Consider the following 13,602-nt stretch of genomic DNA (forward strand, 5'->3'; position numbering starts at 1 on the left):
AGAAATACAAATATATTGGGGAAAAACATGTTTTAAATTTTGGAAAATTTTTGAATCATTTTAACAACACCAATCTTGTATGGGGGGGGGGGGGGGGTCCCTGGCACTAAATGTTTTCAGATGGGGGTCCACAGACAAATACATATTACTTTGGGGGTCCTTGACATGAAAATGTTTGAGAATCACTGGTTTAAACAACATTTAGGAAACAAGCCCAATTAAGCAACTGCACTTTCGAAACAAGCCCAAAAAACCGCAACCACCAATATTTACAAGCGACTTCACAGAGAGGATGAGCCCAAAGTCGCTTATAATAAGCGGACATGGCAACCCTGCACAGAACAGCAACCCCACATACGCACACAAACAGGACATGACGTGCAGTGCGAGCCAGTGAGGGACCACTGCACCTGAACAGCCAGTACCATGCATAACTATTATTTGTGGAAGGATTGGAAAACAACCAAATAGAGTAAAATGTATACAAAAACATATTTATTGACACAAAAAAAAAACTTTTTTTAACCACATAAACCCCATATGGGTAACCAGAGTCCCTCAGGGCTCACTACTTGTGTATTTTCTGTTTTCTGTTATTGTGGGGAAAGCTTTTGCTGAAAATAGCAGATCGACAAGCTCACAACGTTGTGAGCTTGTCGATCTGCTATTTTCAGCGAAAGCTTTCCCCACAATTCCCATGCGGCAGTTGTTTAAGATTGATTCACAGTGGTTTGGATTGTTTTCTGTCATGCTTTCGCTGCAGATACCGAGCACGAGCATCACTGACAGCGCTTTCGTCATTTCGCTTCTCCAGTTTCTTCATGCCATCCTCAGCCGAAACTTCTGTCAAAAGAAACATTTATTATTAGGGCACGAGACACTAACTATAATAAAAGTAAATAGACATACTCTCTTTCTTAGATTGATTGAAACACAGCAGATGATGCATGAATAACACACCAGTATGTTGGGCACTTATATCCAAAGCATATGGGTGGTCACAAAGGGACCAATCCCCTTTCCTTGCAACTACATAATGTAATCTTCATCTATTGAGCATAACAGAACAGGCATTCTGAAATCACTGATTAAATGGGATAAAAACCTGTAGATCTTTTTGCTGCCTCTCTGGTCTCCCATTTAGCAATCTCTTCATCGGTCACCTCCTCCCTTGCCACACTGCTCAATTCATAGACGTCAACCTCATGGAGCTTAGGCAATAGGTCCTTTACCCACTGGTAACGAATGGGGCACACGGTACGGATGTACACCCGTGAGGTCACAAGCACATCATGGAAAATGACCCAGTTCAGCTCTGCTTCATGGTCAAACAGCTTTGAAGACAAAATGAGAAATAACAGGACTTTAAGACTGCACAGACTTTGCTCAACACCTGCTTAGTGTTTCAAATGTAAACTGCTGTAATATGATCCATGTATATACTGTATGGATTATATCCTCTGGATTTGATTGAGGTTGATTTTTAAAAGACAGCAATTACCCGTGACTGTTCTTTAAAATTAAAAAAATGTTTACCGATGATGATGGATGAATGTGAACCATGGATCCATGGCCATCCATTGTGCAAAATACCTTTCCAATAGACCTAGAGTGATGAGTACATGAAAGAAAAGGGGTATTAAAAAAAGTGGGGAAAAAGGTCACAGTACAAAAAAGCTACTGAATAAAAATCTTTAATGTGTAAAATTAAAATGACAATGTATACCTTCTAGCAACATTAGTGAAGTATCCAGTGCAGAGGCAACGTCTGAAGAGTTCACTCTTATCCCCATTGAAAGTCTCTACAGGGAAATCTCTCTTCTGAAAAGAACATGATGCATCAATTAAATTATGTTGATCTCTACAATAACAAGGTAACCTAGAGGTGAGCCATGTGGCGGTTTAAGCTCAACTTTGTTTTGACATTTAGCACCCTCTGGTGGACAAATTTGCAGACACACAGACTTACAGCCTCATTAGAACAATTTTGCACTCAAGCTCACACATGGCTCAACTAATAATAACACATGACAGCTCTCTCAGTGACCTGTTGGAGTCGCAAGAGGATCTCTCGCAGCTGGGTCTCCACACTGAAGGCAGACTTCAGTGCCCTCCAGTGGATCCAGTTGTCCTTACACCATGCTGAGGGAGAATCGCTGTAGAATGAAAAGGAAGAATAGCAAGAAAAGATCTTGTTCGGTTTTTAATTGTTGAAAAACATTCGGACACACCTTGGTGTCCTTAGAACACGTGTATCCTCACCCTAACCACACCAAAGCCATGACCAAAAACTTGACATGACCAAATGACCTAAACTGAAAAGGATGGAGACAATATTTGGCCAATAACAACAACAAAAATAGTATAAAAGTACCACATACAATGTAGGCATTTAGCAGACGCTTAACCCAGCGACTTACAGTGAGCACGGTAAATACGAGGTAATACAATGCACAGGAATAGTAATCTAGGATCATAGGTAAAGCACATAAAACTATGCTAGCATGTGCTTTTTGTGATAAATGAATAAATAGATATGTGTAATCTGAAAAGTGCTGTACCTGTCTTTACACTGCTGGAACACACTTAACAGCAGGGTAAAGTCATTGATACTGCCTGATTTGGCAGCCAGCTGCTTGTGTTTCTCATCTGCCTCTTTCTGCTTCTCAGGGTGGCCTGCAGGGAGTACAAAGTAAAATCATAGTGGACTGAAATCCGGTCTCCATAAACCCTCCTCCACCTTCATCATTGCAGTTGCCTTGCACTCCTCAAATACATCTTACTGGGTATAATATATTATCATTAGCGTCCCCATTCTGGGCACGTAATAATAGGTGAACATTTGGAAAAAGTAACAGATCTTCAAGTTCACAACGTATCACAACGCATCGCATTGTGAGCTTGTAGATCAGATAGGTTTGGCAAAGAGATCCGGTGTATAGGGGGAAATAGGAGGGGACCAAGTATAGATCCTTGGGGGATCCCATTCAACAAAGTATATAGGGGTTCATGAAAAAATATGTCTTAATTAGGTTAATTTCATTGTTGAGGACACAAGAGAAGACTTATTTCTACATGGTATTGTAGAGGTGTATTATGCATGGATTTTTCCTTCCATTTATTTAATTTTGTATTATGTTGCTCTCTGAATGAAAATGATGCATTACACTTTTCACAATTTTGTATAAACCTTTATTATACTTCCGTTTGAGGCACAGTAAAGCCCAATGCATACTACACTACCTTTGAACACTAGGAGAGCCGAGTTTTCAGGTCTATAAAAGTAATTTCATACTGCTGTGGCTGCTAGCGCTCACGGTTCACACCGTTGGTGGCGAGTGGCGACTCTCTCTAGCAGCAGCAGCCGCCGCCGAAGCTCTGTATTCGCTCTGTCGAGCAGCGTGTACTAGGCCAGTGGTTCTCAACCTATGGGTCGGGACCCGGTCCCACATGATTTTGGAGGGTCCCCAGATGACAGTGAAGTTACAATTTAAGGAATTTTAAGACCTTTTTAATACCTAAAAAAAATATAAGCCCATTACTGCATCAAAAGTGATCAACAAACTATATTATAAAAACATTGGCCAAATTGTGAAATAATATAAGAAAGAGGCAAAAAAATTGAAAATAGCCTATCTACAAGCTCACAACGCCTCGCAACGCGCTTCACTTCCAAACTACCCCTGCTTTTCACTTTCTAGGGCTGACAGAACGAACTTTGAAGCTGGGCTGAATGAATACAGAAACAACGTGGAACGCCAAACTGGATTCGGGTAGTTACAAGAACATCTTGGAGGCACCGAACAGCCGAACCTCTGAATGACGTCATACTGTAGTCAGGACCGAGCCAAACCTAACAGATTTCGGCTGTTTTGCTGTAGTATGCATTGGGCTTAAGTGTACATGGAAAGTGCTATACAAATTCATATGCACATTTTCATACACACTTGACTTTGCATGGGCACATGTAGACAGAAGTTGCTGACCTGGTCGAATGAAGATGTTCTCCACGGACAGCATGGATGCTACGGGGAGGAGCAGGTTCTCGCAGCCAAAAGACGCAGCTTTGAGCAAGGCCCTGGTGAGCCCTGGCTGAAGAGGGAACTCCACCATCAGCTCTCCCAGCCGGGTCACTAGACCTCTCCTACAGACAACACACCAGGCAAAAGATGATCAACTAAATTTAACCAAGTATTAGATATGTGAACAATATGTCAAGATAGATAGGTCGACACAGTCATACATATGCTGTACGTACATTTCAGAATTTCACAGCAGGTCTCAATGAGGTTTTATTTTATGTCCATGTGCAGGGTCTCTTACCTGTCAATGGCATCACACTGATAGAGCTGTTTTAGTGCCTCCAGAATAAACCTCTCTTCTGGACGGTCCAGGTATGGGAACCTTAAAACCGTATTCATTATAGTAGTTGACATTAAAAATGCTCGAGAAAATATTCCGTAGAAGTAATCACAAGATGACTTCACATAGATCCATGTTGAATATTACATCTGAAAAATATGGATCTCCTTAAGTTACAGTGTACAGTGTACACAAGAAAAAAGAAATGGATACCCATACCTGATGACATCATGAACTCCCAGGCACTTGAGTGTGAGTATTACAGCAGAAAGGCTGGTCCTCTGGATCTCTGGGACTGTGTATTCAAGCATGCATTTTTCCCAGAATTCCTTTGAATATATCCGAAAGCATTTCCCAGCTGAGGTTCTGCCAGCTCGGCCTGCTCTCTGCTGAGCTTCACTCCTAATCACACAAAAACCACAGGTGATTTACTAGACTATCTATATTTGCAAATGTACTTAACGGCATAGGTGTAAACTAATTTGTATCAAGTTATTCAGTCCTGTAATAACTTAGCCTAATACTGTATGTCCCCAAACTCACTTTGAAATAGGCACCACCTCCAAAATATCCATGCCAACCCTTGAGTTGTGATTGAGCTGTTTTACAAATCCACTGTCAACAATGTACCTGTATGAAGAGCAAAGTTGTAGTTGGATGTACACAATTAACAACTCTGAGATATATCAAATATAACATCAGCTTATGAGAAATGTATTTGACGCTTTGTGATACAAGCAGGTCAGACAACGATGTAACCAAAAGCTTGGCTCACTTTATCCCATTGATGGTGAGAGATGTGGCTGCAATGTTGGTGGCTACTACACACTTCCTTATACCTGGAGGGGGCGCCTGAAAGATCTGCCTTTGCTGATCTGTGGCAACGGTACAAATCGTCAGTTTTGTCACAGTATTTTCATCATATGGTGGTGCAACAAAGAAATACTTTTATTATTTTAAAAAATCCTACAATTTTTAGAGCACATTATTTAGCAGTGGTTGAGAATCTACTTACCAGTGGGCATAGATCCATATAGGGGCAGAATAAGAAGACCCTCCACTGTTTGATCCTGTACATCATATCGGTAGTCAATGGACTCAGCTTTCTCATACAGTATGTCACAAGCCTTCTCAATCTCAGCCTGACCTGTAAATGTTTTTGATAATTTAGCATATTAGATTAATGTAAGCCTTTTGCACAGTGCGGTCTTATCTCTAAGGACTCTCGATCAGTGGCTTACCTGTCAAAAACACTAGAATGTCCCCAGCCATTTCGCTGGTATGCACATCAAGGGCCACCTTCACAACCTTTTAAGCCAAAAGAGGTAATATTCATTAATACAACAATGCTCAAATACAGAGATATTCCAGATTCAGAATATTTTTTTTTGCCCTAAAATTAGCCTTCATTAGCAACATGACTTGTTTGGACTCATGTTGTATACAGTATACATAGACTTCAGATCCGATCAAACGCCTGGCTGTGTTATATTGTGCCCTCTTTGCGAACAGAGTGCTAATTTATTTTGGCCCTTGGGCTTGGACTAACCTTCAGTCCAGACTCAAATTGCCTTCTTTGATTTCACTTAGGACTTTTATAAAGGTTGCAACTGAAGTTCTTGCTAGAAGCTGTTCCTGCTTTGAGGTTTAGGTTTGTTTTAGGAGTTTAATTTAATTTAATTTGGTCAGTGACTGTTATGTTCCAAAGACTTTTAAACTTCAGGGACTCTCACTGGAGTATTGTTTGGTAGACAGTATTGTTACATAGTGTTTGGGTAGTACAGTATTGTTTTATGGAGTTTTGTCCTGTATTTTCTCTTAAGTATGTGAACCTGTGTAACATTTCTGCCTCTTGGCCAGTGCATACTTGCAAAAGAGACTCTGTCTCACTGTATTCTTTTTAACTGGTTAAATGAAGGTCATATGTACTTCAAATAAGAAAGACACATTTTTACTATGCTTTTCTCACAAAACAACACTTCTTCTCAGGTTTTTCTGATTTGTTGCTCATGATGTTCAAAATCTAAAGTGATGGGAATCAATCAACATGATACTCAAATAAAAATTAATTAATTAATAACGAAAACAAAACAAAACCCACTTCTTTCACATAGACGGAGTTCTCCAAGTCTTTGGGTCCTATGGCACTGCCAAACCTGCAGGTGACAGGAAAGGTCCTCCCAGGGATAGTGAAAACAGGACAGTCACCAAGGAAGGCTGAAAGCTTGTCTGTCTCCAACGTGGCTGACATCACTACAACCCTCACCGGGAGTGAGCGGCCTTTGATGTCCTTGCCGGGGTTGGAAAAGGTTTTCTTCAACAAACCCAACAGAATATCCTGCAACATACGTAGTACACCACGTAAGCTCTCAACCCATTTAGACCAGGAAAGGATGTCTAGATGATCTACAAGCTCATAGCGTGGCACGAGTGCCGCGCTACAAGCTTGTAGATCTGCTATTTTTGAAAAATCGTTAAAGTTTGTGCAAAACTTTGAATATATATATTTTTGTGTTTTTTTGTATAAACCTTTATTATACTTCCGTTTGAGGCACACCAAAGCCCAATGCATACTACACTACCTTTGATCACTAGGAGAGCTGAGTTTTCAGGTCTATAAAAGTCATTTCATACTGCTGTGGCTGCTAGCGCTCACGGTTCACACCGTTGGTGGCGAGTGGAGACTCCTCCCTCGAGCAACATAAATCTTTGCTTCTGGGGGTCACTGGAACAAAATCTTTTGAAATGGGGGTCCGCGGCAAATACATATCATTTTGGGTGGTCCTTGACATGAAAAAGTTTGAGAACCACTGATTATAGCAACATATATATATATATATTTGTTTTAATTGTTAGGATTTAGAAGACATTCGTAGAATCCCCAGAAACAAAGATTTGAGTTAAAAATGTTCCCTTTAAAAAAAATATATATATATATATATATATACAGTATTTGCAAAAATGTTCGAGATTTTTCTAAAATAACCCAAATAAATCTTAAAATGACACAGATGCGTCCCCGGTCTTAATGGATTAATCGACTCTCTTGAGAGTCAGATTGTTATTGTTCCCTTGTTGTGTTTTCTCGGACGTGCCTTATGAAGCCATTTTGAGCTGCATCATAAGACCATCCAAAATGTTTTAGTACGTGAATTCTGGAGAGAGAAAAAAATACGTTTTGGGAAATGTACTTTCTTCAGCAAAGTAACAATGCTAGTCTACTAGTTTGACATTCACTCCCTCTAGATCCTGTGAGTTCACACTCCAAGTATCTATGTATTGTTCAAAACAAGTAAACAAACCATATAACCTCAGCGTTAATTTCACTGTGTGTGAGTGATGGACACCAGGAGGAGCAGCACATGACCTTTATTCAGAAGACAGACAAACTTTGCACAATATAAACAACAAACTCACTGTGTTGAGGCTTCGTTCATGGGCTTCATCCAAAATCACCACACTGTACTGAGAAAGGCCAGGGTCTGCCAGGACCTCTCTGAGCAAACATCCATCTGTCATGTATTTCACTACAGTGTCCTGAATGACATGCAATCATACAGTCAGAAAGACATCATGTTTACATGGAATATTATGTGTATGCATTTCATTAAGTGCATAAAAGTACCTTCGTCCCTCACCTGTGACGTACAGTCGTCAAAGCGTACTTGATAGCCAACCTCTCTACCAAGACTGCATTGCATTTCCTGGGCTACCCTCTGGGCCACTGTAATAGCTGCCACTCGCCTGGGTTGGGTGATGCCAATTTTGCCATCTTTGCACAATCCTAATAGAAAGTATACAGTGAGTACCATTCCAGGGCATGTAATCTTGCCTTTTTGTTATTCTGATTGGACATGATTTGAATGACATGAAAGAGGCGCTTGATGGTCTGATACCCAGTGGTGGAGTATATTTACTCAAGTACTCTACTTGAGTGCAATGTTCAGGTACTTTTACTTTACCAGAGTATTTCCAATTTGTAATACTTTTACTCAACTACATCTCAGAGACAAATATTGTACTTTAACTTCACTGCAAATATTTGAAAACAGATTTAGACCTATATACTTTGGCAATAGCCAATCTACAAGCTCACAACGTCTCGCAAAGCAACGCATTGTGAGCTTGATCTGCTACTTTCAAAGCATTTTTACACATTTAGAAAACTTGTTAAATAGGACATTCTGCATAATGAATACTTTCTACTTTTAGTACATTTTGATCCCAAAACGTTTGTACTTTTACTCAAGTACATTTCTAATGCGGGACTTCCACTTAATGTAACAGATATACATTGCAGTATTGATACTTTTACTTAAAAAGTGAGTACTTCTTCCGTCACTGTTTAATTACCTGCTTGATGTAAGTATTGTGGTAGTTGTGTGGTCTTCCCACTGCCAGTCTCTCCTGTCACCACTAAGAAGGGACTGTCTCTCACAGCATCAACTAGCTGCCTCTTATGCTGATAGATGGGCAGCTTCTTGGATTCATCACTCGTGTCCCATCTCTTTCGTTTTGACATGTCTGTGGTCAGCTGAAGGCCAGCAGGGAACCACCAGACTGGTGAAAAGTAAGCCTAGTCGCAAGGAACACCGCTATGCCCTGAATTAGTAACTGTATCTGGTCATTGAATTACTTTTTTACTGGATAAAACACTCCATTCGCTTACACACACTCAAAGACAAGAGCCTGCGATAACTTCCGCGATACAATCCCATCTGTGTTGTCATTGGCGAAGTTGTGACCATGTGACCGGTTGCCATATTATGTGAGAGAAATAAGCAACCCAGGACTAGGGAAACAAGCCCAAAAGAACCTGGCCACATAACATTGAGCACTTTAAACTTTATGCATGCACCGGCTATTTGAAAATAGCCGATCTACAAGCTCACGACGCGTTGCGATGCGTTTTTCAAAAACTCTTGCAATAAAATGTGGAATATTTGGAATATTTTTTTGAAAGATTCTTCTAACACAAATGCTCCCTGCATGTAATCTGACGCTACCAGATCCAAACAGCTTGCTCCACACATTGTTTCACAGCTCTGGCAGGGTCAGGTTACCCTGCATGGCCACAACAACAGATTTTCATGAAAACATTTGAGAACCACTGGTTTAAATAATAATGAAGACATTTGGAAGCAAGCCTAAATAAGCAAGTACACTTTAGAAACAAGCCCAAAAAAAACTGCAACCTGCGCAAGTTCAACTACCAATTTTTACAAGCAACTTTACAGAAAAAGAAGCCTAAAGTCGCTTATAATAAGTCGACATGGCAACATTGTTGCGTAAGCCCCTCCCCATAAGCAAAAAAAACCTGTCTACGTCACTTTGGAACAAATGTTTTAGTAATTATTTATTTTTTGAATTTAATTTCTCATATTAAACCCTCCAAATAACAGTGGGAGAAGAACTAGTATGCCACACAGGTTATTTATTAATCGTGCAGATAGAAGAGTGGTCGAAAACAGACCATAGAGACAGAGCATCCTCTGCCTTAGTTCCCACTACTTTGTAGCTTGTCTCCTGTGTTCTAGACTCTAGGAACGTTTAAATAAATTACGCTTAAAGTCAGGATTGGGACATAACATTAGGCCTATAGTCACAAAACATTTTAGTGACATGATCAATTATGATGGTGGCAATGAATGGGAGTAGATAGATTTTGGGATCAATGGTCTGCAAGAAAGACCAAGGAACTGGGATAAGGTCTCTAGACTAGAGGCTGGGTGGTTGGGTCGACACAATGGACCAACTTTGGAGCAATGTTGTTGTTAGCATTGAGTGAGTTGTTAGACGATTGAATAAATGGATGGAAAAGAGCTTCACTGGGTTAATGGCAGCCAACTGAATCTTAGCGCAAACAAGTTTTCCTGCTATGCAATAAAAATGTGGAATGCACTACCGAAAGTTTATAGTGAAGGAGTGTAAAACCCTACTCACTCTCAAAACTGCCCTAAAAGAATATCTTCAGGAGGCTATAATTCTAAACTGGCCCCTGTAAAAGTCATAATCACTTTATGAATCACTTCCTTTCAGCAGCCCTGAGATGTGTTCAACCAGCTCTGAGGGTTTCAGAGTAAAGCTTAAATACAATATGGCAACATGAAGCAAAGGCCATAGTTTGTATCAGTCAAAATGGCAAAAAGACTTGGTATCTACTCCAAAAAAAATATTGTTGGCCTAAAGAAAAGCAGAATAAGTCATGAGTAGGCCTACGATTCTATTAACTTAAAATATATATTTTTTTAAATAATTCCTCATCTAAAATAGACATGTGGCATTTTGGAATCGTTTATTTCTTCTGTACAAAATTGTTAAAATGAAACATTCCAGATAAAAAGCCTTATATTTGCAACAACTAGGCTATATTAGTGAGTTTATTTGCTAAACAAAACAAAACAAAACAAAGCATAACTAAATTAGTATCATTCATATACAGTTCCGCTTCCGCAATTTCATTTGAATCTTTTTAAGCAGTCTTTCTTTACAATACAGTAAAGGTAAACACTAGAGGGCAGAGTAAACACAAATTCCAAAGTAAAGGTATCATTATTTATCATTACTCTGTCATCATCAAATGTTGGAGTTAAATGATCAATGAACAGTTTCACATAATTTGATAACATTTGCTTTTCCTTTGTCCTTTGCTGTTTACAGTTTGTTGAGCTGGTCTGTGCTATTGTTGTAGATAGGGTTTTCATATTCACATTCTGAGAGAGGGATTAAAGAGAAGATTAAATACAAATAAATAAAACACATAATTGAATTCTGACCGGTTCCATAGATCAACAAATTACTGCCACTCACTTTGTTTATCTTTCTTCCTCCAAAAACTGACTGCAGGAAAGAGAAAACATTTAGGATGAATGAAACAGATGTTGTGTGTGTGTGTGTGTGTGTGTGTGTGTGTGTGTGTGTGTGTGTGTGTGTGTGTGTGTGTGTGTGTGTGTGTGTGTGTGTGCGTGCGTGCGTGCGTGCGTGCGTGCGTGCGTGCGTGCGTGTGTGTTTTAAGTGTTTATTCACTGTTTTACATTAGGCTAGTATGAGGGCATACAGTTACTTACCTCTGTGACGATTCTCAGTTTGTGATGATGTAGCTTGCTGGTTGATCTCAGCTTGGTTTGCTGTGAAGTGTGATAATAATAAGAGGAAGAAGAATGAGGGATCATGCATCAAATTCCCTGTGATGTATATAGTAAATATTAATTTTACCATAATAATGTCGATTGAGACTTGCTTGTCGTAATCGGCTGATGAGCTCTAAAATGGAACAGAAGTTTCATTTCATTTCATGGTATAGAGAATTCATGATAATGGCAACAAAAAAACAATAATATGTCAAATTTCATTATGTTCAAATAAGCGAAATACAATAATATTGCGTCAGAGATGATTGAGTACCTCTGTGAAAACCCTGATTTCTGCCCTGGCCCTTCATTCTGGTTAAATTGCGATGATTTGTGGTCGGATGTTGTCGAATGTCAGTCTGCACTGTTTGGTTTCTTGCTGGATGACATATAATTCCAGTTGGATCTTGGTCATTGGTTGGGTCACTGGAATGCCTGTCTGGGTCATGCTCATCATTGTCTATTGAGTGAACAGACATTGAAAACTGATCAGACCTTACCCTTCCCCCCACAGTTTAGCTATTTGTGAATCTGTCTGTGAAATATTGAATTAATAATGTAAAGAGTTAACTGTAAAGGTGTGGTACTTTGATGAAAAAGAACAGACATAGAAGAAGACGACGATAGATGTAATTCAGTGAGAGAAACAAAAGTAATGCACACACCATAAATAGCTGGATTATTGTAAGCCCCTAAAGGAAGAAAAACACATTATGAATATTAGATATTAAATCAATGTACCGATTATGTGTTTATTAATTTGTTTATGTAGCCTAAAGAAGAACCTTTTAAAACAATCCAAACAATCCACATTACCTGTGTGTGCGTGCGTGCGTGCGTGTGCGTGTGCGTGTGCGTGTGCGTGTGCGTGTGCGTGTGCGTGTGCGTGTGCGAGTGAGTGAGTGAGTGAGTGAGTGAGTGAGTACTGGGATTAGATTAGATTACCGCTCTCATGCTGACCCACTCTGTCTATGTTCTCTGTGTTGCCTCCTGAAGGTGTGCCACTGCATACTACAGCTAGTACAGTATTACAAAAAACATTCAAAGGAAAATGTTGTTAGTCACGTTGTTTTATTCAATTCCCATCACATTGCTGGTAGTATCTGTATTCTGTCTGAACATGTATGTATCCAATGTAACAGAGAGAGGAATGCTTTGCATGGCAGTGCTGCACAGTGCAAAGCACCTCAACCTCAACATTTCAAAGAATCGTTGAGTTCAGGTGGTACGTATAGCACCTCAACCATCCCAAAGAACCGTTGTGGTCAGGTGGTACGTACTGTATATAGCACCTCAACCATCCCAAAGAACTGCAGAGGTGCGACGTACATAGTGCCACAACCACACTAGGGTTCATGTATGTGCTGCAGAAGCTGTCACTGTACCTATATTAGCAGGACTGTTGACGTAGTCTGGGGGACTTTCAACCCAAAGCTCTAAAATTGGATAAAATACAGTTTGTATATTAATAATCAATCAATGTGTCAGTCCATCATTCTGTTCAATGTGTCCATCCATCCATGCATCTTCATCCATGATCTTTAATTAGTTCTCAAACGTTTTCAGCTGAGACCCAAAAGATACATTTGGTGTCTCACCATGACCAAACATACAAAAAAATCATTATGAATTAACCACTTCAGGCAGTGGTGAAAATTGCCAATCTACAAACTCACTACGTGTTGTGATGCAACGAGTTGTGAGCTTGTAGATCTGCTATTTTATTTATTTCACACTTTTTTCTTTTTACATTTATTTTATGGATATTTTTATGTTGTAGTTTTATGTATGTATGTTTGGAACATTTCTTTTAAATAATTTAAAGATTATGTCTCTTTTGACATAACAATGGTAAAAAAAAAAATATTTATTCGATATTTATTCGTAACCCCAAAATAGGTCAGACCCACTGTTTGGGGTTTGGGGAGCACTGATCTACAAGGTTTAGAGCCAGGTTTTCAGACATTATACCAAGGACATTCATGAACTCACGTGCACATTTCACACAGCAGTAGCTGCAGGCACTCAGGACCAGGATGACAGCAGCCACCGCGGCTGACACGTAAACTAGTAGCCTGATGTTGTCTGCACTCGTTTCTGCACCTGAATA

The 13,602-nt window shown here is 39.7% G+C and overlaps 2 protein-coding genes across 3 annotated transcripts in view; both read right to left on the reverse strand.

Annotated features, from left to right (window-relative positions):
• Nucleotides 1-468: 468 nt before the first annotated feature.
• Nucleotides 469-9,037, reverse strand: dhx40 (DEAH (Asp-Glu-Ala-His) box polypeptide 40). Of its 2 annotated transcripts, none has more exons than XM_084065538.1 (17): nucleotides 8,716-9,037; nucleotides 8,001-8,146; nucleotides 7,780-7,899; nucleotides 6,464-6,700; nucleotides 5,604-5,670; nucleotides 5,378-5,509; nucleotides 5,138-5,237; nucleotides 4,906-4,992; nucleotides 4,582-4,764; nucleotides 4,324-4,404; nucleotides 3,987-4,144; nucleotides 2,562-2,676; nucleotides 2,048-2,156; nucleotides 1,727-1,821; nucleotides 1,537-1,606; nucleotides 1,106-1,334; nucleotides 469-840 (listed from the first exon to the last, which is right to left on the reverse strand). In XM_084065538.1, the coding sequence occupies exons 1-17, from the start codon at nucleotides 8,882-8,884 to the stop codon at nucleotides 722-724; spliced, it is 2,217 nt and encodes a 738-aa protein (XP_083921664.1). In that variant the 5' UTR covers nucleotides 8,885-9,037; the 3' UTR covers nucleotides 469-721. The 2 variants fall into 2 exon arrangements, with proteins under 2 accessions (XP_083921664.1, XP_083921663.1); XM_084065537.1 differs by having other exon boundaries at nucleotides 469-843.
• A 1,614-nt stretch (nucleotides 9,038-10,651) lies between these two features.
• Nucleotides 10,652-13,602, reverse strand: part of LOC311050345 (uncharacterized protein) — a 4,619-nt gene continuing 1,668 nt past the window's right edge. The window contains exons 3-11 of the mRNA XM_084064360.1: nucleotides 13,485-13,595; nucleotides 12,878-12,928; nucleotides 12,438-12,509; nucleotides 12,158-12,184; nucleotides 11,767-11,952; nucleotides 11,578-11,625; nucleotides 11,430-11,489; nucleotides 11,173-11,202; nucleotides 10,652-11,075 (exon numbers count right to left, since the gene is read on the reverse strand). Of these exons, the coding sequence (XP_083920486.1) occupies nucleotides 11,017-11,075; nucleotides 11,173-11,202; nucleotides 11,430-11,489; nucleotides 11,578-11,625; nucleotides 11,767-11,952; nucleotides 12,158-12,184; nucleotides 12,438-12,509; nucleotides 12,878-12,928; nucleotides 13,485-13,595 (644 nt within the window). The 3' untranslated portion in view covers nucleotides 10,652-11,016. The remainder of the gene's footprint in view (nucleotides 11,076-11,172; nucleotides 11,203-11,429; nucleotides 11,490-11,577; nucleotides 11,626-11,766; nucleotides 11,953-12,157; nucleotides 12,185-12,437; nucleotides 12,510-12,877; nucleotides 12,929-13,484; nucleotides 13,596-13,602) is intronic.

Source organism: Gymnoscopelus microlampas (genome assembly GCF_963454915.1).
Source record: "Gymnoscopelus microlampas genome assembly, chromosome: 8".
NCBI classification, from domain to species: Eukaryota; Metazoa; Chordata; class Actinopteri; order Myctophiformes; family Myctophidae; genus Gymnoscopelus; species Gymnoscopelus microlampas.

Coding starts and splice junctions, on each gene's coding strand:
- dhx40 (XM_084065537.1), bottom strand. CDS start 8,884: ATGTCAAAACGAAAGAGATGGGACACGAGTGATGAATCCAAGAAGCTG. Junction 6,701..7,779: donor ATGAACGAAGCCTCAACACA/GTGAGTTTGTTG, acceptor CGTATGTTGCAG/GATATTCTGTTGGGTTTGTT. Junction 2,157..2,561: donor TTCCAGCAGTGTAAAGACAG/GTACAGCACTTT, acceptor TTCATTCTACAG/CGATTCTCCCTCAGCATGGT.